At 47.8% G+C, this 26,870-nt stretch overlaps 1 protein-coding gene across 5 annotated transcripts in view; it reads right to left on the reverse strand.

The window, feature by feature from the left end:
• Positions 1-12,299: 12,299 nt before the first annotated feature.
• The window catches only part of CGNL1 (cingulin like 1), a 160,027-nt gene continuing 145,456 nt past the window's right edge, over positions 12,300-26,870 (reverse strand). For 4 of the 5 annotated variants that reach the window (XM_045449616.1, XM_045449615.1, XM_045449617.1 and 1 more), the window contains 5 exons: positions 19,180-19,263; positions 18,384-18,508; positions 17,310-17,418; positions 16,838-17,001; positions 12,300-15,486 (listed from right to left, as the gene is read on the reverse strand). In XM_045449616.1, the coding sequence (XP_045305572.1) occupies positions 15,351-15,486; positions 16,838-17,001; positions 17,310-17,418; positions 18,384-18,508; positions 19,180-19,263 (618 nt within the window). In that variant the 3' untranslated portion in view covers positions 12,300-15,350. The remainder of the gene's footprint in view (positions 15,487-16,837; positions 17,002-17,309; positions 17,419-18,383; positions 18,509-19,179; positions 19,264-26,870) is intronic. The other variant, XM_045449614.1, reaches the window with a different exon arrangement.

The following is a 26,870-nucleotide window of genomic DNA, read 5'->3' on the forward strand; positions in this document are numbered from 1 at the left end:
CCTTCTACAACGTGTCCTTGCATATTGGACAGCTTGATGTTGAGGTTAGTTTGCATGTCATTCAGTAGCAAATACCTGCAATGAAGGCTTACAGAAACAGCCTCCACAGCTTCAGTCTGAGGACTCCTGGGTTTGGCCACTGTGGTGACTCGTGCTCTCTGCTGCCACCCAGTGGATATATGGAGAAAGGCAGGTAGGAAATGTAATCCAGAGGTTCTCCACGTGCATCAAATTCTTGGCTGTTGTGGAAACTCTGGGAGTGAGGCCAGTAGTCTAAGTTTTAACAAGCCGTCCAGGCTGCTGTGATGCACACTCAAGTTCAAAAAGCACTGATTTGAAATAAGTAGTGATTTGCACCCTAGGATGTTTAAAATGGATAATCAGAGAATTCTCAGTCGGAAGAAGCTGATTCTCCTTATTGATAATCAAGGATCATACCTTTTATAAGAGCTAAGTGTTACCAGCCACTTAAAAAAAAAAATATTCATCTCCTTCTCAAAAAGGACAAGAAGGCATAAAACTCAACACTCTGGTTTTTATTGGTGTTTGTTTGTTTGTTTATCCAGAGTCTCTTGTGTATAAACATCCTCTGCTTCCCTGTTTCTGGGAGTGGTGTTAAAAATCTTCCAAAAATATGTTCCCAAACCTGTTTTCTAGCCTCACCTCCAATCATTCCTCCACTTCATTTATCCTAGACTCTAACACAACTGGCTGATTCTCTGAATCCAAGGCAGTCATGTGTTCACCCTGTACTTTCTACCAAAGCGGCACCCATATGAAAGACTAAAATTTCCTCCACAAAGCCTTCCCTAATTGTCCCAGCCAACAGTGGTCTTTCCCCCATGAACCACAACACATTTCACCTATGTATTAGGGCTTTGAACTCTGCCCCTTGTTTTGTTGTTGTTGTTGTTTTAATTTCTTACTGATAATTTCTTATTCCTTTGATTCCAGGGACTGACTCCTACTTATTTCGATGTAGGCCAGGACAGAGTAGATGCACAGCAAATGCCCTTTGAAAGGTACAAATGAGTAACTTTGGTCTCATGAAATAGCAGCTCACAACAAATGTTAGAATTAAAATCAGTGCAATGCAAATATTGCAACATAGCAGTAACTTAGGAGCCCCAGATGATCTGGGGTAGGCTGGGAAGACAAACCTTGGTATTGTCCAAAGTCCTGTTTGGGACTCCACCACTGATGGGTTACAGGGCTCACTCATCTGCTATCACGGCCAGAAGGGAGCACAGCTCCCCCTGCTGCCTACTGCAGCTGTTGGGCCAGGACTCACCCTGTGAAGCCTTCCATCCTATCAGTCTCTTAGCCCCTTAAAGAGCACAAACTAGAACACAGAGGCCTTCAGAAAACTTCACACCTGCAGCCACCATTAATATCTGGTTGGGAATGCCACTTCCCACAGACCCTGAGCCTTTGGTCCCAATCTCCTGTTGCCATCTCAGGAAAATGGGGTTGACCCTGTATTTTCTCTCCTTCCAGGCTACTTGCCTCAATGATCCCCATCCTCCCTGCCTTTCCTAGTAGGTGTCCCTATATTTAGGATTTTGACCATGTGGATCTGCTAGAGGAGAGAGACCCACTGGGTCTGACACTAGAACTGGGCAAAGGGTGTCCTTGAAAAAGAACCTGAAAGAAAGCCAGTGGGAAGTCAGAGAGTAAGGAATCTAGGACCTCCCCAAGAAAATGTGTGAGAAGCAGAAAATAGTCACCAAAAGAGGGACCAAGAGATGTGACACCTGAATGGGTAGGTGGGAAAGGACAGTCCACCAAGTTATCTGGGCCTGGATCCCTTTGCAAGGCCTAGCCCTCTTCAGACAGACCTTGGCCTCTTGTGGTGAAGCATCTCATGTGTTTGGCACAAAAGTTACTGGAAAAAAGAAAAAAAACTTATGACCAGCTTTCCTTCAGTATCACCTCACTGGGTCATGAGCTCCAGTCCTGAATGTAACCCTGCTAGAAAGCAGTTCAAAGTCAGGTGTCCTTTGTCGTGGGGAAGGTGGGGAGGAGGTACCCTGGGGGAGGGGGCAGTTCCAGGGTCCACACTCTCCTCACCATCTTTCAAATTCTTTAAAACTGCTTTTATTTACTTTTCTATGAATGTGTCCAGTGGGACACTTATAAATTCTGGGGCCTGGATGAAAATCAGGAAGTTGGCTTGGAAAAAATCAAAGAAACCAGAAAGAGTGGTTGCTTCTGGGTGGAGATTGCAGAAACTAGAGTCAGGGATGGAGGAATTTTTTTTTTTTTTTTTTTTTTTTTACTGTTTTACTCTATTACACTATTTGCATTTTATGTTTTATGGTACTTAAAAAACACACCAACCTTAATAGATAAAAATTTAAAGAACACCTTGTGAAATAAGCCCCACTGACAATACGAAAGGAGATGAACCTGATCAAAGAGGTTCTCCTATTACTCAGAAGAGAGGTAAGTTAGCAAAGCTGAGGGATAGAGGATGTGGAGTAACCAGCACATTTGTACATCACTGGTATCTATGCAAGTTGGTAAACCCTTCCGAAAAGCAATTTGGCAACACTTAGACTCAAAGATTTGTTTTTCACTTGACACCCCAGGAATTCCACTTCTGACAATCTACCAAAGCAAATGATTTGAAATACGGGAAAAAAAAAACCTACAGATACAAAACTACTTACTGTAGGAAGGCAAAACTGCAGATCCTAGATACCCAATAATATGGGGATGGTAATTAACAGGTGGTATTCACTCAATGGCTTCTTACGCAGCATTTTTAAACGTGATAAAGAGGGGCGCCTGGGTGGCTCAGTTGGTTAAGCGTACGACTTCAGCTTGGATCATGATCTCGCAGTCTGTGAGTTCAAGCCCCGCGTCGGGCTCTGTGCTGACAGCTCAGAGCCTGGAGCCTGCTTTGGATTCTGTGTCTCCCTCTCTTTCTGCCCCTCCCCTCTCATGCTCTGTCTCTCTCACTCTCAAAAATGAATGTTAAAAAGAAATGATAAAGATTATCTAATAGTGGGAAACATGCTTTTTCTAATGTTAGGTGACAACAAACCATATATAAAATCTCATAAACACCATGGTTGGAGTTATGTTTAAAGAAACTGCATAAGGAAAAAAGACCAGAAAGAAATGTGCTAAAAATGCTCATGATGGCTGCATCAGGCTGGTGGAGTTATTTTCCAATTTTTGGTAATACAGTTGTCCTATTTTATATGGAAAAACAAATACATAAAGAAAGAAATGAGGTCTTTCAGTCCCTCTCCCTGACAACCAGGAGCACACAGGAGGCCTCCTGGTAAGTTGAGGGGTGATCCTATTTGCAGAAACTTCAGGCCAGAAAATGCCTGCTGAAGGAAGAACACACACTACAATGATGCTTCTACTGCCATACTGTTTGAAGAGCTCTTCCTGGGATGGAAGGATTCCAGCTACGATGTCACAGTTAAAAGGGAAATTTACCAAATGAAGCTCACACTGGGACCATCAAGGTTCCAGACAGAACACAGCAAAAGAAACATGGCGGCCAGCTCCCAGCTGGCCCTGAATGATGTGCACAGTGCCCTCCTCACCATCAAGACAGCAGCCAAAGAACAATAGTAATTCCAGGCCTAGGCTGGGTGTTTCCAGGAATGACAGAGGATGCCCACCCATGGTTCTCCTGGGGAGATACACAGTGAGACCCAGATCTTTGTGAGCCTGGAACTGGACACAGGGGCACCACAGACAAGCCAAAAATGCCACTTCCCAAACAGGCAAATCACTGGGTGTTCCTTCAATATTCTTTAATATTTGTTCACCACATTTAAGGGACAAGGGTTAGGGAAGGAGAAGTAATATCTCTGGGGCAATATTTCACACTTGGGACATTCCAATTCAGCCAAACCAGGGCCCTGCCTGTCTGGGCTCACCGTTAAAAGGCAGCTTAGTCACCATGCCATTAGTCAAGTATGCCCCTTGGCAGTCTCATGACTCCCCAGTGCGGGTGTTGTCTCTCCCTCTATGGGTCTCACCTCCAATCATCCCTAACTCCATTTAATCTAGATGCTGATACACCTGGCTGATTCTCTCCATAGTGTGTGTGTGTTTGTTTTTGTTTTATTTTTGGGTTTTTTTTTTTTTTTTAAGAGGGAGAAAAGGAAAGAGCAGGGAGTGGGGGACAAAGGGGATATCTTCAACTTTATCCATAACATTTTATTTACAAATGTGAAGCAAGGGCACCTGAGTGGCCCAGTCGGTTAAGTGTCTGACTCTTGACTTTGGCTCAGGTCATGATCTCACTGTAGTAAGATTCAGCTCCATGTTGGGCTCTGCACTGACAGCATGGAGCCTGCTTGGGATCCTCCCTCCCTCTCTCTCTCTCTCTCTCTCTCTCTCTCTCTCTCTCTCTCTCTTTCTCTCTGCTCCTCCTCTGCTTGCTCATTCTCTGTCTCTAATAAATAAATAAACATTAAAAAAATAAAATAAACATGAAGCAGATATGACCAAATGTTTACCACCATTCATTCTTGATGATGGGAACACAAATTCCTTCAAAAAACATAGGGGAAACTCAAGTGAAAATCCTCAGCGATTTGATGTCATGTTAACCTTGCACATTTCTGTCTTCCTCCTATTTGGTGCTTCCTAAATGTTTTTGTTGCTGATGTTGGTAGCCAAGTCAGAGGGCGAACTTCACAGTCGGCCTCCTAACTTCCGGGAAGCAAGCTCTGAATGCAGGCTGGCACCCCTCAGAAAGCCCACACCTGCCTGCATGCCTCTGACTGTCCAGGGAGTTAACGAGCCCTGGTTTTCTTGGTCACACCTAACCTTTCCATGGGGCCTGGGAAGGCCACCCAATTTTAGTGAGCCCACAAGCACTCTGTACCTTTATTTTAGAATCCAGCAGCAATGAAACACACAAACAAAAGAATAATTGTCATGAAGGGGAGGAGGCTGTGGGGTCAGTCATTCATTTCAGAAAATGAAGCTGGTTGAGGACGCCATGTTGGATCAGGCACAAACGTTGCTTGGGAGAGTCAGAGCTCTGGACTGTAGCTGCTCAAAGGAGGAGGCTGAAGGGAGGTTGAGTGGAAGCCAGTTCTGTTTTCTGATCCTTTATTATCTAAATGCCAAGAGAAGCTGGACATCCTGGATAGTGACATGGACTGACTCCTAGAGGAGCCAGGAGCACAAGGGTTCTTGTTACCTGTGACAGATCTAGCTTCCCTTGTCTAGCTTTGCAGGTGCCTATCTCCAAAGAGCCCCGAACTCGTGCCCACTGATAGGCTGGGAACTGCTGGGAACCACTGGCACCTGATGAAAGGCCAGGCAGCCCCAGCCCCAGCCATGGAACTGAGCAAACCTAGAAGCTGCACAGCAGGCTTATCAGTCCTGCCCTTTCAAAGGCTGGAGGGCATTTAACCGGAGACACCTGGTTTATCTTAACTTCCAAGCCCTTTCCTGGAAAACAAAGTCTGTCCTGGAAGGAACAGAGGACCCAGAGGTTAGCCAGGCTGGCAGCCTGCAGCTGGCAGGATGGGGGCGTACAAAAAGGAGGAGGCAGGCCTCATGCTCCAAGTGCAGACTTACAGTCCAGAGGTTGGGGCACTGTGACCTCAGACAAACCATCCAGACTTTGTGGCTAATGGCCTCAGCTAGGGGTCAAGGGTGACTATTTTGGAGAGGTAGCAAGGGAAAATGGTCAAGTTACAGGGAAGCTCTAGGTTGGTAAGAGCAGCAGACCAGAGACTTCAGCCCAGCTCCATTTACTAGCTGGTGACTTTGAACAAGTTATCTCTTTCTGTACATGTTCCCTAACATGTGAAAGGGGTAACACTACCCACTTCACAGGGCACACATTAAATAAGATAAAGTGCAAAGATTCCTGGCCCATGGGTGTTTGCCCAACTGCAGCTTCCACTCTGTCAAGGGATTTTAGATGTTAACAAAGAATCATTCCTATACAGTAAAAAGTATCATTCACCACAGTCAAGTGGGATTTATTCTGGGGATGCAAGACTGGTCCAATACTCTCAAATCAATATGATACATCATATCAACAAAAGAAATGATAAAAAAAAAATATGATCATTTCCATAGATGCAGAAAAGCATGTGACAAAGTATAACATCCATTCATGATAAAAAAAAAAAAAAAAACAACCCTCAATAAAGTATGTTTAGAGGGAACATACTTCAACATAATAAAGGCCATCTATGAAAAACCCACAGCCAATATCAACCTAAATGGGGAAAAACTAAGTGCTTTTCCTCTGTGGTCAGGAATAAGACAAGGATGTACACTCATCACTTTTACTCAACATAGTACTGGAAGTCCTAGCCACAACAATCAGACAAGAAAAAGAAATAACAGGCACCCAAGTTGGTAAGGAAGAAATAAAACTTTCACTACTTGCAGATGACATGATACTGTATACAGAAAACCCAGAAGGGGCGCCTGGGTGGCGCAGTCGGTCAAGCGTCCGACTTCAGCCAGGTCACGATCTCACGGTCCGTGAGTTCGAGCCCCGCGTCAGGCTCTGAGCTGATGGCTCAGAGCCTGGAGCCTGTTTCCGATTCTGTGTCTCCCTCTCTCTCTGCCCCTCCCCCGTTCATGCTCTGTCTCTCTCTGTCCCAAAAATAAATAAACGTTGAAAAAAAATTAAAAAAAGAAAACCCAGAAGACTCCAGCAAAAACCTACTAGAACTGATAAATTAATTCCGTAAGGCTGCAGAATACAAAATCAACATACAGAAATCTGTTGCATTTCTATGCGCTAATAATGAAGTAGCAGAAAAAGAAATTAAGAAAACAGTCCCATTAAAATTGAAACAAAAACAATACCTAGGAATAAACTTAACCAAGAAGGTGAAAGACTTGTACTCTAGAAACTATAAAACACAGATGAAAAAAATTGAAGACAAATGAATGTAAAGATATTCTATACTCAAGGATTGAAAGAAACAAATATTATTAAAATGTCCATACTCCCCAAAGCAATCTACCGATTTAACTCAATTCCTATCAAAATGTCAAGAGCATTTTTCACAGAACTAGAACAAACAGTCCTAAAATTTGCATGGAAACACAAAAGAGCCAGAATAGCCAAAGCAATCTTGAAAAACAAAATTTGAGGTATAACAATTCCAGATTTCAAGTTATATTCCAAAGCTTTAGTAATCAAAACAGCATGGTTCTGGCACCAAAAAAAAAAAAAAAAAAAAAAAAAAAAGACACATAAATAAATAGAAAAGAATAAAGAGCCCAGAAATAAATCCATGGTTATATATGGTCAATTAAACTTTGACAAAGGAGGCAATAATATGCAATGGGAAAGTCTCTTCAACACATGGTGTTGGGAAAACTGGACAGCAACACGCAAAAGAATAAAACTGGACCCCTTTCTTTCACCATACATGAAATAAACTTAAAATGGATTAAGGCCTAAATATGAGGTCTGAAGCCATACAAATCCTAGAAGAGAGAACAGGCAATAACTTCTCTGACATTGGCCATAGCAACATTTTTCTAGATATGTTTCCTAAGACAAGGGAAACAAAAGAAAAAATAAACTATTGAGACTAGATCAAAATAAAAAGCTCCTGCACAGCTAAGGAAACAATCAACAAAATTAGAAGACAATCTACTGAATGGGAGAAGATATTTGTAAATGACATATCCAATAAAGGGTTAGTATTCAAAATATATAAAGAACTTACACAATTCAATACCAAAATACCCCCAGATAATCTAACTTAAAAATGGGCACAAGACATGAACAGACATTTCTCCAGAGAAGACATACAGATGGCCAACAGATCCATGAAAAGATGCTCAACATCACTCATCATCAGGGAAATGCAAATCAAAACCACAATGAGAGCTCATCTCACACCTGTGACAATGGCTAAAACAAGAAACACAAGAAACAACAAGTGTTGACAAGGATGTGAAGAAAAAGGAACCCTCATGAACTATTGGTGGGAATGCAAATTGGCGCAGGCATTGCAGAAGACAGTATGGAGGTTCGTCGAAAAATTAAAAACAGAACTACCCTATGATCCGGGAATTCCACTACTGGAGATTTACTCGAAAAATACGATAACACCAATTTAAAAAGATACATGCACCCCTACGTTTATTGCAGCATTGTTTACAATAGCCAGATTATGGAAGCAGCTCAAGTGTCTATCAGTAGATGAATGGATAAAGATGTGAGATATACATATATAGAATATTAGCCAAAAAAAGGAATGAATTCTTGCCATTTGCAAGAACAAGAATGAATCTAGAGATCGTAATACTAAACAAAGTAAGTCAAAGAAAGACAAATACCATGATTTAACTAACATGTAGAATTTAAGAAACAAAAGAAATGAACAAAGAGAAAAAGAGACAAAAAAAAAACCAGACTCTTAACTGCAGAGAACAAAGTGATGGTTACCAGAGGGGAGGGGGATGGAATAATGGGTGAAACAGGTGATGGGAAGCAAGAGTACACTTACAATGAGCAGTGAGCCACGTATAGAATCGCTGAATCTATACACTGATACTAACATAACACTGTACGTTAACTATACTGGAATCTATGCTATTATTTTTCTCCATGAGAATTATTATCTTTTTAAGTTCATGGATTTATTGAAGTAATCTCTATACCTAAAGTGGGGCTCAAATTCATGACCCTGAGATCAAGAGTCACCTGCTCTTCCGACTGAGCCAGCCAGGCTCTCTTAACTATAACGGAGTTTAAACAAAATAAAAAACCAAGAAAGAGTCACCCACAGGGCAAAACTGATTAGATTTGTAGACTCCCTGTGTGGCGTCCTGAAGGGGCACCCTCTGTCTGTTGTGTGGCTGGGGAGGCAGGTCTATCGGCTTCCTTGACCAGCACACACAACCCCCATGCCCAGCTCATACACCCGATTAAGGTGACCAGGCGTCTGGCTTCCACAGCCAGAGCCCTCCCAGTCCTGGAGACAGCTGGGGCGGAGGGACCTCTTTCCTCAGTGATTAGCTGCTGCACACGGCTTCAAGTCCTGAAGTTGGCTCTGCTCAGACTTCCCCCTTCCCTAGACATGCTTTGGCCTCTGCTCACTTGCAGGGATCCAGGATCCAGAGCGCTTTCTCCCTGGGACCACCCCTCCCAGCCTAGCAGAGACTATGCCATCACCTCCAGGAAGGCAGCCCACTGCTATGCAGCCCAGGGTTTTCAGATTCCAGCCCACCCACCTGATGTTCTTTAATGAGCTACTCTGAGGTGAGGGGTTTTATTAGTGACCTCAGTGGATAGTGTTGAGTACAATCTGCTGATTTCAGGTTGCAAGTGCAGTTTTGAATGTAAGACTAATAGGAAAGGATACTACACAATGGAGGTTGTTATTAAATACTGCTCTAGAAGGATCTCCCCAGAGAGCAATCTGGGGGCTGGGAAGATAAGTGTTCGCTGAGAACCACCCAAATTCCAGGACTTGCTGATGTTCCTGAAAGACCACCTTTCATGCAGTGAGAATGTGGGGAGGCCCAGTGACCACCTAGAGCAGCCATCCCACCCCAGACTGGGCCCGGAGAGGTCAGGTTAGCAAAGCACCAAGAGGCCACTGAGGGTAAAATAAGAGATCAGCAGCCCAACAGCAAGTGGCACCAGAGACAGGAAGTCAGATGAGCAGCTAAAAATCTGTGACTCACCTCATCCATGAGGTCTGTGGCTCCAAAGGACTGCCGTGCTGAGAGTGGGGGCAGGCCACCAATGGTTGAGCTGCCTAGAAACCAACAACTGAGGGAGTATCCGAAAAAGGAAAGATCCAGAGGCCTGAGGAGTCCCTAACACAGGATCACATGAAAGACCTCTGTCCGCTGGGGTGGTGAGTGTGGGTGAGGGGCAGCAGAAATTCCTGGGGGTAGAGTGGGAGCCCCAGAACGAGACCCAGACTCCACTCGTGGCACTCCACCTCCACCCACATGCCCTTGGGAAGGCCAGCAACTAGACATGGGAAAAATACACAAATTTGCTATGTCATAAACGTATGAAGGACTGAATAATTATAATTTTCATTTAGCTTAATCATCACCATTTTATTATTATACTGTAAGCTCCTGAAGGTGCCTGACTGTGGCTTAAACCTTGTATTTGCTGCAGCACCTGGCCCAGGGCGGCAGCTTCTGCTCACAGGCTGGCTACTGGCTCCACATGTGAGCTATATTCAAACATCTGAGGCTTCTCTGAGCCTCAGATTCCTTACCTCGCGAGGTTTCTGCCTTGCTCTTAAAATTGTTTAATTTTGCTTACCCAGGAAACCTCTGGAATCATGCTCCCCATCCCCAAGGAGTTGTTGACAATCTGTTGTAAAGGCAAGCCGGATTCTGCACAGTGGGAAACTTGCAAACTTCCCTCCGCAGGGTAGATATTATTGTTGAATGCCTTTGGGAACTGCACTGGCACATTTTTTCCAGCCCTGATAAGCCTGGCATGGGGTACACACTCAAATCTCGCCATGTGGAGGAAGACACGCGTTAATGCCCACAATGATTTTCAGTGCCGGGTATTCGACAGGTGTGAGAATGGGGTCAAGGCATTGCTGATCCCTCTGCAAAGCCTGGGACTTCTGCCTCGGGGCTATTTAGCCCCTAACAGGAACTTGCTGTCAAGTCACTTCCCCCATCATGTGAAAATTTCGAATAGAAAACTTCTTGGCTTGGGGTGCCTGGGTGGCTCAGTCCGTTAAGCGTCCGACTTCAGCTCAGGTCATGATCTCACAGTTTTTGAGTTCAAGCCCCACACTGGGTTCTGTGCTGACAGCCTGCTTCAGATCCTGTGTCTTCCTCTCTCTCTCTCTGCCCTTCCCCCACTCGTGCTCTCTTGAAAATAAACAGAAATTTAAAAATATAAAAAAAAAAAAAACTTTCTGGCTAATGACTGTCTACTAACAAAGACGGGATCACTGCTGCTATCAAGTTCAAAGAAGAAATGCCAAGAATGTGGAGGAGGGTGCCTCAGGCCTGGAAGGACTTTTCCCTTTGGCTCTGGGCTCACCTTGGGTCTCCTGTCCCCACCAAGAGACCCTGGCAGGGGGTCCAAGGAAAGAGCCTAAATCCAGTTTCAAAAGCAGGTAACACTAACAAGAGCACCTTTTACTACCAATGATAAATAGATACCTCAACAAACCTGACCTTAAGGAAAAACGCAGGGGCACCTGGGTGGCTCAGTGGGTTAAGCATCTGACTCTTGATCTCAGCTCAGGTCTTGATCTCACGGGGGAATGAGTTCAAGCCCTGCGTTGGGCTCTGTGCACAGCATGAAGCCTACTTAAAAAAAAAAAAAAAAGGCAAACAATTTATGCAAAGCCTTTGAGGACTAATTAAAATTAGAGAATCTCATTTAATATCTGAGATGCTCCATTCAGTCAGAATAGGAGGAGTCAGGGGCTACAGAAGAGCTGGATGGGCAGGATTATTTACACTGTTGGGGGAATTGACAGGGCAGTGGGCACAGCTCTGTACAGGCAACAGCACCCACCTGCAGTGAACCAAAGAATTCAGTAAAGAGCTGCACTGGAGAGCTGCACTGAGGTGGGGGAGAGGGGTAGGCAATGTTGCAGGAACCCACCAGGGCTGCCAAGGGACCCAGAGGAATAGCAATAGGAAACCAGGACCAGCTTTAGGACCAGAGGCACAAAGGGGAGGTATAGTCACCCAAGTCCTGTGGGTGCTGGAGTCACGAGTCTCCATAGGAGCCACAGCCCAAAATGTTACATGAAGCATGGAGTGACAACAGGGAAATACCCAACCCCCACCTGCTCCTATGGGCTGACCCCGAACAGGGTGGCCATAGGTCATGGAGGAGGCAGCCTTCAGGCAACAGGGCAGAGGATGTATATGAGGACAAAGAATGAGCAACATAGGTCCCTTCCATGGAGAAGTAATTCTTTCCTGTAAAATGGGGACCCTGGTACCTGCAGTCAGCCTGTTGTCGATCAAGAGAGATCATGTGTAAACGCTGATTGTTGGAGAACCCATTTTAGTTTAGGTACAAGGAATAAACAGGGAGTATCTGTTTATTCTCAGTTACTAACACACTTCCCATTTTGCCTTGTTCTGCAAGTGGGCAGTTTGGATGTCTCAGCACATCACCAGCAGCAGGCATATTAATTCTCTCAGTGTTTATCACTGACCCACACCCACCCTTCTATTTCAGAAACGGGTCCCAGGCATGACAAGTTCCACCTCCTCGAGCAGTTTCCAGCCATTCACCTTGCTGTTTCTTGGTGGACAAAGAGCCAAGCTCTGGAGCAAACAAGGGAGTCAAAATAATGGGAGAGTCAAGATTCCTGCTGGGTGACACCATTTATTTAAAGGCAACCTTGCTTTATCCAGTTCACGCACATGGAGGTAGATGTGCCCGAACGTCTCTTCCCCATGACAAACCAAAGCAATCAGACATACGCAAAAGCTGTAGCCCAACAGAATAAGCCTCTTGCCTTTGTCAAATGACACTCTGAAGCAGGAAAAAAAATTATAAAGATATATGATGATTGTCTCCTTGGCATTGCATTTGGCCACGTATTTGTTTATTAAATATTTTTTTCTTTTCAAGCTAGCTAAAGAAAATATTCTTGAATAGGGTTAGTTCTTAAAGCAACAAACAGAAAAAAATGAGTATATAATAAAATCAAATGATAGCATGTCAGAGCTGGAAAGGACCTTGCACCATGGTCCTCATTTATTCCAGGCAATCTCTGGAGCACAGGCCCCATCAAGGTCACCCCTGTCAAGGTCACCAGGGCAAGAAGAGCAAGGACTTGAAAACGCCTCTCAAGTCCCAGTCCAATGTTGTCCCCAGCCCGCTACACCACATGCTTCACTGCTAGAGCCATTCTTATGTAGGGTGATGTGTTTGTTAACATCTACAGCGGCCCATCTTTTCCAGTAAGGATTCAACCCTTTTGAATGGTGATCTCTGTTCTCTTTTCATGGGCACCTCTGCTTCTTGCAGCGAGACTCATGGCTACCACAAGGAACTGGCAAGAAAGAGAGACAGTGACTTTCTCACAAACCAAGATGGACACTCACCCCCAAAGTTCTTGCATTTCCGGCCTTTCTCATCTTCCACCTGCAGTTATGAGTGAGCTGAGGCATTTTTAGGCAGACTTCTTGGCAAATATCTAAGGATGGTGGAAGAAGCAGGGAAACCAAGAATATACTGAGGGTCGAAGGGAATTCCAGTGAACCAGGCTTGTTGTGTCCCCAAGAGCACAGAGGAGCTCCAGGGCTAGGTAGGGAGGGGCTCAGCTCTGTGTTCATTTGTATGACTGTTGTTATCACCCTCTTTCCCCTAACTGCACTCCAGGAGGGGATTTTGGTCTGCTTTATTCGCTGCTGTATTCCCAGGGCCAAGGACTATGCCTGACACATGATGGATGCCCAATAAATATTTGCTAAATGAATGAATAGCTAAAGGGAAGAATCTCTCCACACCTCAAATAAGTAATCAGAGGCAAGAACCACTCCAAGCCAGCAGAGGTGGAAGAGGGTTTGACTCAACTGGGGGGGGGGGGAATCCTGGGGTGGGGGACGGTGACACCTGCCCTTAAACCCACCTGATTACTCTGAATCCTGCTCAATGGGCTCTGTGACCTCAGGTAGGTAGCACATTGAAACACCCTGCTCCTCTTGGTAACTGTCATAGAGTTCTCTGGTCCACAGGCTTCCCATCAATTAGAATGCCTGGGGACACTGTCAAAGCAACTGAACACTATTCTCTCTGCCCCACTATGTGTGTGTGTGTGTGTGCATACACACACATTTTACAGTGTTCTCTCCCTGGCGTGGCCCTCCTGAGCTGCTGGCTCTACACTCTGGCCCTCACCTATAGGGGCCCAACTGTGACTGGATTTGGCCTCTGGCCATACCTGGGAACAATCAAAGTGGGAGGTGACACTAGAAAAGCCAGGACGAAGTATTGGGATACTGCATGTTCCTGATTCCACGTTCCCTATAATGCTGTCCCAGCAACATGGTCTCACCACAGACTTCAGTGAATCCCAATTACAGTATGCCTGGTGCAGGCCAATGTCCCTCTGTCCCAGGAAGCTGGGAGGAGCCTTCCAGTTTGTACAGAAACACCTCCTGTCTGACTTTCATGTTTTCCCTTGCTTTTCTGACATAAACTCGAAATTCTACTCAATCTGCCCCTTGTCTACACATCCCCCCAGCTTTCAAGAACTTCCTTCTCTTCCTTCCTCCACATACCCACACATGCCTGCTTACCTCCTCTCCTCCCCTTCCCCGTGACCTTACTGGACACCACCTTTTCTTCCTCACATGGTTGTCCAGGAGCCTTGTCCCCACACCATCCTACTCCCCACTAAGCAACCCTAGGCAGAGGAGGCTACTTGGAGGCCTGATGTGGGCAGAGGGAGGAAAGAACCAATAAGAAATGACAGTAAGACCCCATCCCTCTAGAAACTACATCACTTGCCAAAAGCCTTACTTAAAAGTCTCCCTACCCCAACTGTGGTAAAGACATTGCAGTTGGTGACCAGGAATTGGTCTCAGCAGGGTTCAGAAATGACAACAAAATTCTAGATAAAATAAGTAAGCAGGGCCACAGATACAAGTGATCCTCAGACTTTCTCTCCCTCCATAAGTTATTTACTAGGACCACTTGAATTTCTCTTCTCAGAATTAACTGTCCCTTAACACCACGACAATTCCTTTTTTCCAACTCTCATGTCCAAAGTAGTCTGTATTCTACCCTCTCTCATCTAGGTCTTAATAAAAATCTAACAGCTCCATGTTTTAAAAAATAATAAGCTAGAAGTGTGGAGTTTACAAACAAGCCACCCTACAAAGCCTCTGTAATATTCCACAGGGCAACAGAAGCAGTCCATGAGAATCTGGATTAAAATATGTACAGTTTATACATCCTCTCTCTCCCCTGCACAATTGCTGTTACATAATAACTAGCACTTTGGACCCTTTTCCTTGGTGGGGGAGGGAGGAGGGGCAGGAGCAGCACTGCAAACGGTGCCAGCAGATGGCGGTGCAGAACCCGGGCTTCCGCCTGCCAAATCCTATTCTCCAAACCCTGCAATGAGTGGTGGCTCCTCTGCCTCGGGAGTCAACATTTAAGCTGCAGTAGCCACCTGCCTGAGCTGGGAGAGGCATGCTACCCTTTAGAGACTCTGGGAGGACCGCGACGTGGAGGAATCAGCCTGTCCTGTGACCAGGGGACGCCGGGTCTCTGTTCCGCATGGGCGCTGCCGCTCCCGCTCCCAGCCTCTCGTATGCAGCTAGCTGCAGGTCCCCGCTGCAGGAGGCTGGCTGAGGGTCTCTGCGAGGCATGACGGGCCACCTCCACAGCCCTGGAAGGGGACTCAGATCTGGCTGATGGCAGTGCTGTCCTTGGGGAAAGTGTAGTTCAGCGGCGCCTCGTGGAGGCTCCCCCCGTCCGTGCTGAGGTCATCATCGTCCGTGTCGTCCAGCACCTTGCTCGGCAGCTTCTTAAGTCTGCTGAAAGAAGAGGGGGCATGTTTCCAGGCCCTGGGCTGCGGTTCATCTCTGTTCAGGGGATGAAGGAAGGGTCTTGGGTTCCTGTCTGTCCACCCCACTAGCTGGCAGAGAAGCCCACGGGCTGGTGTGCACCTGACAGTTCCTTCAGCAGCAGGGACCAAACTGCCGGTGGCAGGCTGGTATTGATAGGAAGGGCTGGGCAGGGCTGGGACAAGTTGGGTAGTACTGATTTTTCCTTTTGCCTCAAACTACGATATGTCTCGTCAGGGTGCTGTTGTTGATCCACACACCCCCCTTTTTTTTTAATTCTTTTTTTAACGTTTGTTATGTATGTATGTATGTATGTATGTATGTATGTATGTATGTATGTATGTATTTTGAGAGAGAGAGAGAGAGAGAGAGACAGAGCACAAGTGCGGGAGGGATAGAGAGAGAGGGAGACACACAATCTGAACCAGGCTCCAGGCTCTGAGCTGTCAGCACAGAACCCGACATGGGGCTTGAACCCACGGACCGTGAGATTATGACATGAGTCGAAGTTGGAAGCTTAACCGACTGAGCCACTCAGATGCCCCCATTGTTGATTCCATCTTAAATTTTGGTATCTTGTTTATCATGGGCTGTTGGCATTTATTTTTTATAATATTGCATTAATTATCTATCTTGATTACTGAGATTTTTGGTGCCCCCTTAAATGGTGCACCCTAATGCCAGCCCTGGGGCCAGGTTCTTGATAGAAAGGCCCTGTTTACAGGATTCTTAACGGGCTGGGGTCTTCTGTCCATTTACAAGAGAACCACCTATGCTGCCAGCATAGTCAGCCTCTGAGAAAGGCTTAGCTCTATAGATGAACATGAATCTAATCCACCCTGCACCCCAGTGACCCTGGGGCAGGTAAAGTGACCCCCATCCCCAGTCCCCTTATCACAGCAGGGGAGCTTTAGAAACAGCTCTCTCCTGAGATAGTCTAGTCTTCATGAGGATATGAACCCAAACCTTATCTTATTTCTCCCTACAAGCAGGAGTCCTAAGTGCTGGCCTAAGAGCTGCCTTCTCCATGGTGGTATGAGCTGGGCCTCCTGCTTTGAGCCTTGGTTACCCCTTATGGCTAAGAGGGATGAAGTTCCCAGCTGACATCAGGAGACTGGTTTGGGGATGACACATATGAGACCTGAATGAACAGATGGGGTGACCCAAGCGGATGCAGCCACTCTCTAGGATGGGATGACCCCTCAAGGCGACAACAAGGAACTGGCTTCAGACACCAGGAGTGAGAACGCCCTGAAAGCGCCAAGTTCTCCTCAAATGTCAGAGGAATCACAGTCCTCACGGGGCCACCACGCTCACCCACCTTAGGTCCTTCTTCATGGAATTGAGCTGTCCCTGCAGCTGCTCGTTGACATCCATCTGTTCCTCCAGCTCCCTCTGCAGCTTCTTTTTGGAACTTTCTAGTCTGTCAATTTCCTCCTCAGCCTCCTCCACCTGTCGCTTCATTGCTTTCAAACGCAAACTCAGCTGCATTGGGAGAGAGGGCAGGTTGGGTGCTAGCTGGTCGCCCAGTCCAGCCGGGAAAGAGAAGAGTCCAGCACAGACAGGCCAGCAATCCAGCCACCGTCTCCCCAAGAGACCGAGAGATGGCAAAGGGAGCAACCAGTCTCAGCTCAGGGGCTAGGGCTTACTGAACCCCCTACTGAAGTAGGCTACAAAGGCCACACTGTTCTACAATGCGCCTGGGGCGAGGGGAAGAAGGGACTCAGCCTCCACAACTCCATCGCCCTCCTACCTGGGGTGTAAAATCCCATCTGGGAATGAGGGTCCCTCACCTGGTCCTTCTGATCAGTCAGGGACAGGTGCTCATCGTCCACCTGCATCACCAGCTCCTTCACCTTCCGCTCCAGCCGTCGGTTGCTGAGCTGGAGGCTGGCCCGCTCCCTGGAAAGGTGGGGGGGGGGGGGCAGAGGAGAATGAGACCCTCTCATCTCAGCCCCTCAGGAGGCCCAGGGCAGTCTGCGGAGGAGGGGAAGCTCCAGCCAGGCAGCCTGGTCAACGTGATGGTTAGGGTGGGAGAACACGACAGTATGGGACGAAGGGGTGTTCCTGAACAGGTGAGGGAAAGGGTGACCTATGAAGGGGAGTGACCTGCCTAAAACCACAGAGTCAGCAACAGGCAGAGCTGGGACTGGAGCTGCTCTGAGTTCTTCCAGTCCCAGACTCTACTTTTACAGCAGAGGGTCCCTGACTGCCAGGGTGTGAGCATCACGGGTCTCAGGCTGCCCCAGCCCGGACCGAAAGTCCTACTGAAAAACCGATAGTGCACAGTGCCATATGCACACGCACCTCACCCCTTCCAGGAAGGTGAGGGGCCAAGAGTGAGAACGGAGGCCAGTAAAGCTCAACCCTGGTGCTGGCCCCCAGGCTGTGACCTTAGAGCTAGCTGCAGAGAATCTGCTGGAAATGAGCGTGGCCCTCTGATCCCAATCCCTCCCACCCACTGTGGGGGTCCCGCCAATCTCTGAGATGGCACTTGCCCTCTGCTCCAATATTTCTGGCCCCCGGGGGCAGAGTCAACCTCCTGCCTCTAAACCAGCTCAACCTCAGTAGCTTATGAGGCAGCGTGGTCTGCTAAGGGTTGGGGAGAGGGGCAGCCGCATGGTGGGGAAGCCGGGGACTCAGGAGGCGGCTTCCTGTGCTGTCGTCCTGCTGATGTATATTCAGCCTGGTTACCTTCCTCAAGCACTCACTGGGACGGGTCTCGGTTTTCTCATCCATTGTACCTACTCTACCCTCCTCACGTGAAGGCTCATGAGGACAAGAGACACAAATGGGAAAGCACTCTGCAGTGTGACCACCACTACGTGCCAGGCCTCTGCACCGCAGCTGGTCCTGGTGGGGCTCACCTCTCCTCGCTCTCCAGACGGTCCTCCAGCTCAGCGATCCTGGCCTCCATCTGCACCACCAGCCCCTCTTTGCTGGACCTGTAGGAACCTTCCAGGTGGATAATCCGGCTCTTTAAGTCCTTGTTCTAGAATCAGACGGGGGTGCTGTGAGGGGTGTGTGTCTGCCGCACTCTCTGTAAAGGTTTATGGGGTGGAGCCAGCATTTGGTGTGCAACTGTGATAAGGCTGCCTTCCGTGACAGGATGCATGGCCCCAGGGGACCTAGGGAAGCCAGCAACGTCTCCAGGGAAACAAGAGCACTCAGCTCTTGGCAGGCCAAGAGAAGAGGTTCTACGACGTGCCCTTAGGAGCCCAAGTGAAATCTTTGGCCGTCCTAGGACTCCTAGATGTCAGACAAGAGGCGTGGCCTTGTTCTTCTGTCAAACCTATCGGGGGTGGAGGAGGCAGGAAAAATAGGCTCCTCTGCCAATAACATACATAGTATTCAGTGAAGAATTTATGTCAATGGCATGTAAGAGAAATGATTCAAATAAGCTTTGAGCAACTCACGGCTTTTTCATTTCTTTTGCGTTAAAATTTAGCCCTCTTAGGATCCAGAAGACACCACCTGCAATTTGTCCTCCCCAAGCTGCTCAACCTCCAAGCAGGTTTAATATCATTGGGAAAACCTCTCTGGAAAACACCTTGGGAACACCTCCACCTCTCGGGCGGGTTATGTCCCAGAGTTCTTTGGATGCCATGCAAAGACGACCCTGTTGGGGGTAGGGGGGGTGGTCTAATCCAAAGCCAGCCTCACCTGTCTCTCCAGGGAAATCTTGTCACACTCTAAGTCCTGCTTGACAGCTCTCTCCTGGAGTAGCTCGCCCCTCATCTGCTCCATCTGCACCAAGCAGAACAAAGCCAGCAGTGAGACAGGCTGTCTCTAGATCCTTCAGGCTCAAATGGTTCCCGGGTACCAAATTCTAACTGCCAAGCCAGCTCCTCTTCATCAGGCAGTCTCCTCTTGAGGGCAGGAGCTGTTTCGCAGATACCCTTGGTTTCGTGATGATTGCAAAGATAATGACACAAAAGGCAGTAATGGTCATAGCAAACCCTGCTGCTATGGACTGAATTATGTCCCCCCTGCCCCCCCCCAAAAGATACAGACTCCTTGTATCTAAGATATGACCTTATTTGGAAATAGAGTTTCTACAGAGGTAACCAAGCTCAAATGAGGTCATTAGGGTGGGCCCTAATCCACATGACTAGTGGCCTTATAAAAAGGGGAACTCTGGACGAAGGGACAGATATGCAGCCGGAAAAGATGGCCATGTGAAGAGAGACACAGGGAGAGTGCCACGTGGAGAGAGAGGACTGGAGGCAGACATCTATCGTCAAGGAATGCCTAAGGGCCAGAAAACTGCCAGAAGCTAGGAAGAAGCAATGGAGCGTCTCTACAGGCCCAAGGGGAGTATGGTTCTGCTGACACTTTGATTTCAGACTTTTGGGCTCCAGGACTGTGAAATAACACATCTGTGTTGTTCTAGGCCACCCCATTGGGGGCATTCTGTTACAGCAGCGCTAGAAAACTGGTACACCTGCTTAGCACTCCACAAGCACTAGCCTGTTACGTCCCCACAACACTCCCAGGAAGTAGGCAGTACTATCTCTGCTCGGGGCACTGGGGCTTAGAGAAGCTCATGAATTTGTCTGGAGACCAACCACTCCAGCTAGCTTGCCCAGGACCAAGGATGTTCTCAGAACACAGGACTTACGATGCTAAAACTGAATCCAGGCAAAGCGGGATGAGTCAGTGATCCAACCTGACCAAGATCTACAGAACTAGTAATGGGGAGCAGTAGTATTCATCTGAGTTCCTGACTGCTGCATTACAAGTTCAAAGTTCAGAAAAGGCTTCTACTACAGTTAGCATACCTCAGAGGCTGCTAGATTTCTCCCTTCATGTGCCACAAACAAAAGTCAGCAAGAATACTGGGCAGCTCCAGGCGACCTGGCAAAGCCTAAATGCTACCGAGGATTTCTTCTGTATTAAGAGAAAATGAGGCTAGCTGAGCAGCACCCAGAAAGAAGTCCTATCGCCTGCCTCTGTTTCCCATTCCCAGGGGGCTTTAGGCAGCAGTGAAACAAGCACCAGAGGCAGAGGCCCCAGACCCTGTTCCCAGGACTGTCCAGGAGAGGGCAGCCTGAAGAGGCCAGGAGAACTGACAGGTGAAATAAAACCCACCCCCTCCCCTATAAGGTGGGGGTTCAGCCTGGGTAAGAGGTGTACACACGGGAGTGCCTGGATACCTGGGGAGCATCTCTAACAATCTCACCAGCCTGTCCTCCACTGGGATTTTCATCACCTGCACAAGCACCTGAGGAAAAGAAAAGCTCACCCCTCCCCCACCATCTGCCTGGAAAGCAAGACCCGGGGGTCCCGGGAATAACAGGAGACACGACCCTGCTGGGCCACACTTGCATCTCCTCCCTTCTCCCACGGTCCCTGCACTGTGCGTATGGTATGTCTGGCCTGGAGTGGGTGACAGGGAGTGCCGAGGAATAAGGCAGGCGATAGGCAGGGCCTGGACACGGAGGAGGCTGGGACTCTGCCCACAGATGAGGGGGTATCTGTGCAGTCAAAACAAAAAACATTCACATTTTTGCATTTCTGACTGGCAGGCTTCTAAGTCAGCAGGGTTCAGAATTTTACAACAGGGGACACTGATGCCCAGGGCAGTTACACATGTGACTGGAGACAGCAGGACTAGAACCCAGATCAAACATACTCACAGCCCACGACTCCATCTGCCGCGGCTCTCTGGACCAACCTGCCGAAAAGGCTTCAAATGGATCTAGGGTCCGCATACAGCTGTCTTGTAAAACCCAAGGGGAGAAGGCAGTCTCCTTAGGGCATCCTTGCATGCAGTAGGGGAAAATGCCAGCAATGCAAAGGGTCAGCAGGCAGAGCGTGGAGAATTCTGCCTCGTGACCTGGCTCCCTCCCTGCATGGTCCCAGAGCCCTTGAGAATCACATGCTATAAAGGTGCCGGAATATTCCCGTAACTGCCACAAGAGCACAAAGTCCACAGCTAATGAATGCGGGCTCACAGCCCACTCGGAGCGGGGCCTTTGCACACACCACACCACGCACGGAGGGTGTCAGCACGGCCGGGCCACGGGATTGCAACGTGCCTCCCGGGCGGAAGCGTCACGTTCACGCCCCTGGGCAGAGGCCAGGACTCCACTGAGAACGCGGTTAAACTGTCACTGTGATGGGAAGTAATTACACAGACGAGCAGTGACCGCCTGGCTCTTCTTCTGGCTCTGGGTTCACTTGTGTGTGACCTGAGTCGCCTCACCTTTGGGAGGCAGACTCGTCTCTACAACAAGGCACTCGAACAAAACAGCCTGTGAAGGCCCTTCAAGGTGGCCAAAAGCAATGTACAGTGAAAGCACATTTTGGTGGCTCTGCCACCCTCTGGGGTGCTGTGTGGCTCTCCTGAGGAAGCCAGAGGCCCCTGCCCCCATCCCTGCCACAGAGGAGTCACCCCATCTCTCTGGACTCTGAGGAGTGTCCCCGGAAAAGGCTTTGCCCTGTCAGGTGCCAGTGAGCGTGTGTCTGTGAACACACCAACTTGCCTGCTGGGGGACAGCGGGTCTTAGGATGATGGGATGGGTCAGGATACACTACACAATCCGCCCCAGGACGCTTAAGACCAGCGCAGGACCTGCCCTCAGTATAGCCGTGCGGGGGACAAAGGAACCAGTCCTGTATATGCAGCACATGGCAGAAGTCACAGCCCAAGCTCACAGGACTGGGGAAAGAGACCCTCAGTTGCAACCTACCTGAGAGGTCTCAGGGGAGCAGGAGAGGGAATAGAGCTTGCCAAATCAGGGCCACTGGTGAGTCAGAGTGGCAGGTGGGAAACAGGACGGGCTGCTGGAGGAACTGGACACGCAGGGACAGGGGACAAGGTTAAGAGATGGGGGACAGGGAGCAGTCACATAGGGCCCGTCAGAACAGGTGACAGGAGCAAGCATGGAGACTGCACTCACTAAAGGAAATCTTGAGCATCTTTACAGTGCTGTCTCATTTTGTCCTCACCCCCCTGGAGGAGGTAGGTCCTGTTAATAGCCCCATTGGCCCCTGGAGCCCAGGAGAGGCTGTGGACACAGGTACGGAGACTGGGTGACACCAGCTGAAGCCGGGAGACCCCCAAGGTGAACTGTATGATGAGGACCCAGAAATGTGCCCTGGGGAGCCTGCTCCCCCAACTCCATTAGGGGAGGCCGGGAGGAAACCAGGGCACAGCCCTGTCCCCAAAGCCAAGAAGGGTGAGGATTGAGGAAAGTCAGGCATAAGGAAGTCCAGGAAAGAGCACCTGAGCAGGACAAGAAGTCCACTCTGGAGGCTCAGCAGAGGGGGGAACCCAACCACAAAAACTGGGAAGGTGCCGGGCATGAAGAGGTGGGTCAATACCTCTCCTTGAACTCCAGCGGTGACAAGAGTCACCTACAACTGGAGGGCTGGGGACGTGAGGTTCCCCAAAGAGGACTGCCACAGAGGGGCCCCAAACCTATCAGCAGGCAAGGGTGAGAATCACGGAGGAGAGGAAAATTCTAGATGCTGGACAGTAATGAGAAGGGAGCTGGACAGGGAGACTGACTGTGTACGGGGAGGGACGGGATGCAGGCCCGGTGCCGGGGGAAGCATGGAGTAGGAGAGACCGTTCTCTGAGCCTCTGAGAGAGCATAATGCAGGACTTAGGGGAGGCAGGTGCCTGTAGCTCAGAGGCATGGAAGGGAGGAAGAGAGTGAGGGAGAGGAGGAAAGGAAAATTATTTTCCCAAAGTGTGGGTTAAGGAAGAACTGCAGGTTAACAGTTGCTGTCAGATGTAAGGCCAAAAAGTGCCAAAAGACAGTAATAGGCCAGCAGAGCAGAGGCAGAGGTCTCACTGCAGCTGTTTACAGCATCTGCTTTTAGGGGGTAGGTGGTGACTGCTACAGCTGGGCTCCAGGCCTGAGGACCGAGCAGGGACATACCAAGAAGCAAAAGCCCCCGGTGATAGGCACAGTGGGTCAACTGCAAGTGTCCTGGGCACGTGTGGGCCCTTCAATCCTCCTAGCACTCTGTGAGGCAGATGTTTTCACCCCATTTTCCAGGTGGGAGGTTCAGGAACTTCAGAAGCAGTCTTGGGATTCTAACCCAGGCTTTCTGGCTAAAAATCATTCACTCCTTTTCTCCCTCTTAGCACATGTGGGAAAACCCCAGTCTCTCAATGAAGGGCAAATCCCACAAGGAGAGAGCATTCTGGTGGGAACTTCCACAGAGGAGTGAGGCAGACAGTGCCAGGGAGGGACTTGAGGACCACCAAGGGGCCATGCAGTGCTGAACCCAGACCGGGAGTTCAAGACAAACCTGCAACTTAAAGACGCAGCCGGTGCCCAAAGCCTTGTTCCCTCAGTGCCCCTTACTGGAAAATCTGGGTCCTACCAGGACACGGGCCTCCCAGTGCAAACGAACACTCAGAGGGTCAGCATCCCAGAGGCCTGCACAGGTTCAAGACCTCCCTGGAGAGCCCAGGGCAAAGGGTGATACTTCAAAACAAGCAAACACACAAAAAAACCGAAAAACAAAAACAAAACAGTAATTATTTATACTTCACCATATCCCCTCAAACGATGACTATTAAAATGCAAAATATTTGCACTTAATAAAATGCACTATTAAATGCAAAATAAATCAGAGCAAAGAACAGGAAGGAACAAATAAAACCTAACAGTTAATGTGACCGGGCCATCAATTTTTCCCGAGTCTTTTGCAATCCAAGGCTTTTAGCAGGCAGGACAAGTTTTCTTCGTTTCTTCAGAAAGAACAACCTGACAGAAAATTCCAAAATAAATCCACTGCGTGGAGCGTTATACAAGGAATACCATGTGAAGTGACGGATGCCACTCCCAAGGCTGGGTTTTAGCTCTGCTCAATACAGTGATCTCTAGGATGGGCCTAACAACTTGAGAAGATTCTAGATCAGATCCTTCTTCCTCTCACCCGCACTGGCAGGAAAGGAAAGGAAAGAAAAGGGGAAGGGAAAGGGGAGAAAAGAAAAGAAAAAAGAAAAGAGAAGAAAGAAAAGAAGAAAAGAAAAGAAGAAAAGAAAAGAAAAGAAAAGAAAAGAAAAGAAAAGAAAAGAAAAGAAAAGAAAGGAAAGGAAAGGAAAGGAAAGGAAAGGAAAGGAGAAAAGCCTCTGGCTTGGCCAGCTTCCTCCTTTGGACTAGAGAAGTAAATCTGAGTCTGGGAAAATACTTCTTTATAGAAGTTTAGTGCTTCATATGCTGTTTACCCTTCAACTATATTAAACAGACCAAATAAAAACTTCCAATCAAATTAGAAACAGAACAGGAGCTGAAAGCAACAGTTTATCACAGCTGGACTGAAGGAATGCTAAACCTAGAACATTCCAATCGGAAATAACAGTATCAGACTCCAGTGGGGTTTATGTCAGAGGCACCAATGACCTGAGCCAGCACTCAGGATTAAAAGCAGCTGCTCCGGGTTAACAAGAAGCCAAAGATATTTATGACTGCTAATAACAATATTTCATCCCATCACCTATGTTTACCACTGGGCTGTAAAGGGCCTTGTGACGTACACTCCTGGCTGGTGTTAAAAATGCCAGGAAGATCTTCAATCATAAGAGAGGAAAATCATTATTAAACAACTATACACATTGGGTTTGGAGCAGCCCATACAGCAGCAAGCAGTTCTGAGAGTAGGATTGTTTTAATTACAAGGAAAAAAAAAAACCCATTTTGATCCTTCTGTCACTGACTACAAAGGAGTACCATATCCTAGAGGATACATCATCCTGGTGCAGACTGAGGAGCAGACTGGCGCCCACCACCTGGGAATGAATGCACAGGCCTGCAACCTTATCCACTGGGACTTATCCTATAGTTGCCAAGGCAATAGCAAAGCCTCACTCAGCCCCTAGAAAGAACATAAAGCCACCCAAAGCTCTCCAGTTGGTATTTTTCCTCTTGTCTGACAGCTGCCCATGTCAGATGAATCACCTTTCCACTAGGCTGGGTTACCTTGGCCTCTGTGGACAAGAAAATGCCTCTCCATTTAGGCCCAGCCCTACTGTTAACTGTTGGTACTCAATCACCAGCAATGACACAGCAATGCCCAGTGGGCTAGAACATCAGCCTGACACATTTAAAACCAATGCTGGGCCTCTTTCACTATGTAAATTCTGGACTCACAGGACAATCAAGAGAAGATCAGGTGAACATAAACCCTCATCCATATTAAGAGACACCATGGCTTCATCTTTCACTTGGGAATAGAGGCCCTAAATGTATTTGGGGGAGGGGGCAGGTCTTTACCAGTCTTAGTCTAATGCTGGGATGATGGGAACAGGTGGGAAGCAATGGCTTTGGAGCCAAATACTAGGTTCCCCTCTTACAAGCTTCGTGACCCTGGGTGGCCACTTACTCATAAGGCCTGGAAACAGCGACAGAAAGCATGCACAGCACAGGGCACAGCACCCAGCACTTAGGGAATCCTCAGTAAAGACAGCTATTGTAAATGGTTTTGGAGGAAAGAGAGCAAAAAAGGATTTCTCTGGATTTAAACAGACCAAACCCAGTAAAATATCCACTATTTAAATGAATTTTCCTTCAATTTACAAGTTAGAAACCTTCCTATGCTGCATATGGTGAACCCATATTTGGTTTCAAAAACAGAAACCTCTGTTTTATAGAATAAGCTGTCACTTTATCAGCTCTAAATTCATCCCTCTCCTTCCTGTTAGCCACATATGAAAACAAAACCCAAGCATCCAAAAATTTGAAAAAACTTTTCTATTAGGATTCCCTGAATCCATCAGTCTGAAAAATAACATCCTGAGCATGTATGGAAAAGGCCTTATTAGAGTTCATAAATAACGTGACCAGCGCTTGTTGAGTGTCAAATGTATGCATAAGAGGAGGGGGGAAAAACACGGAAAGGATAGAATGTTTGATCTCAAAACTGCCTTTCCTATTTTCTGTCCCTGGAAAAAGCCCAGTTGAGCTTCCTCCTGGTCTCCCGTTCACCTGTCCCAACCCAATCACATTAACCTTCTAGAATACTATGTAAGCTTCTCTGTCTGCTCCACAACCTTCGATGGCTCCCCACTGCCTTCAGGATAGGGTCCATTCAATACCCTCAACCTGCCTCTCCAAATTTATCTCCTATTATTTCCTTATGGAAACCAGAAACCTAATCAAGCCATAGCAGTCCATTCATTGCTCCTTGAAACACTGCAAATATCCTACTTCCCAATCTTTGTTCACACCATCCATTCTATCTAGGATTCCCTTCCCACTCCTTGGTTTGTCTAAATCTTACCCTTTCTTCAAAACTAGCCCCATGGTCTTCCCTGCTATGATGGCCTTCCTCTAAGAACTCCCATGGTCACCCCTGCTATGATGGTCTTTCCCTCATTACCTGCCTACATC

The sequence above is a fragment of the Leopardus geoffroyi genome, chromosome B3 (genome assembly GCF_018350155.1).
Source record: "Leopardus geoffroyi isolate Oge1 chromosome B3, O.geoffroyi_Oge1_pat1.0, whole genome shotgun sequence".
NCBI classification, from domain to species: domain Eukaryota; kingdom Metazoa; phylum Chordata; class Mammalia; order Carnivora; family Felidae; genus Leopardus; species Leopardus geoffroyi.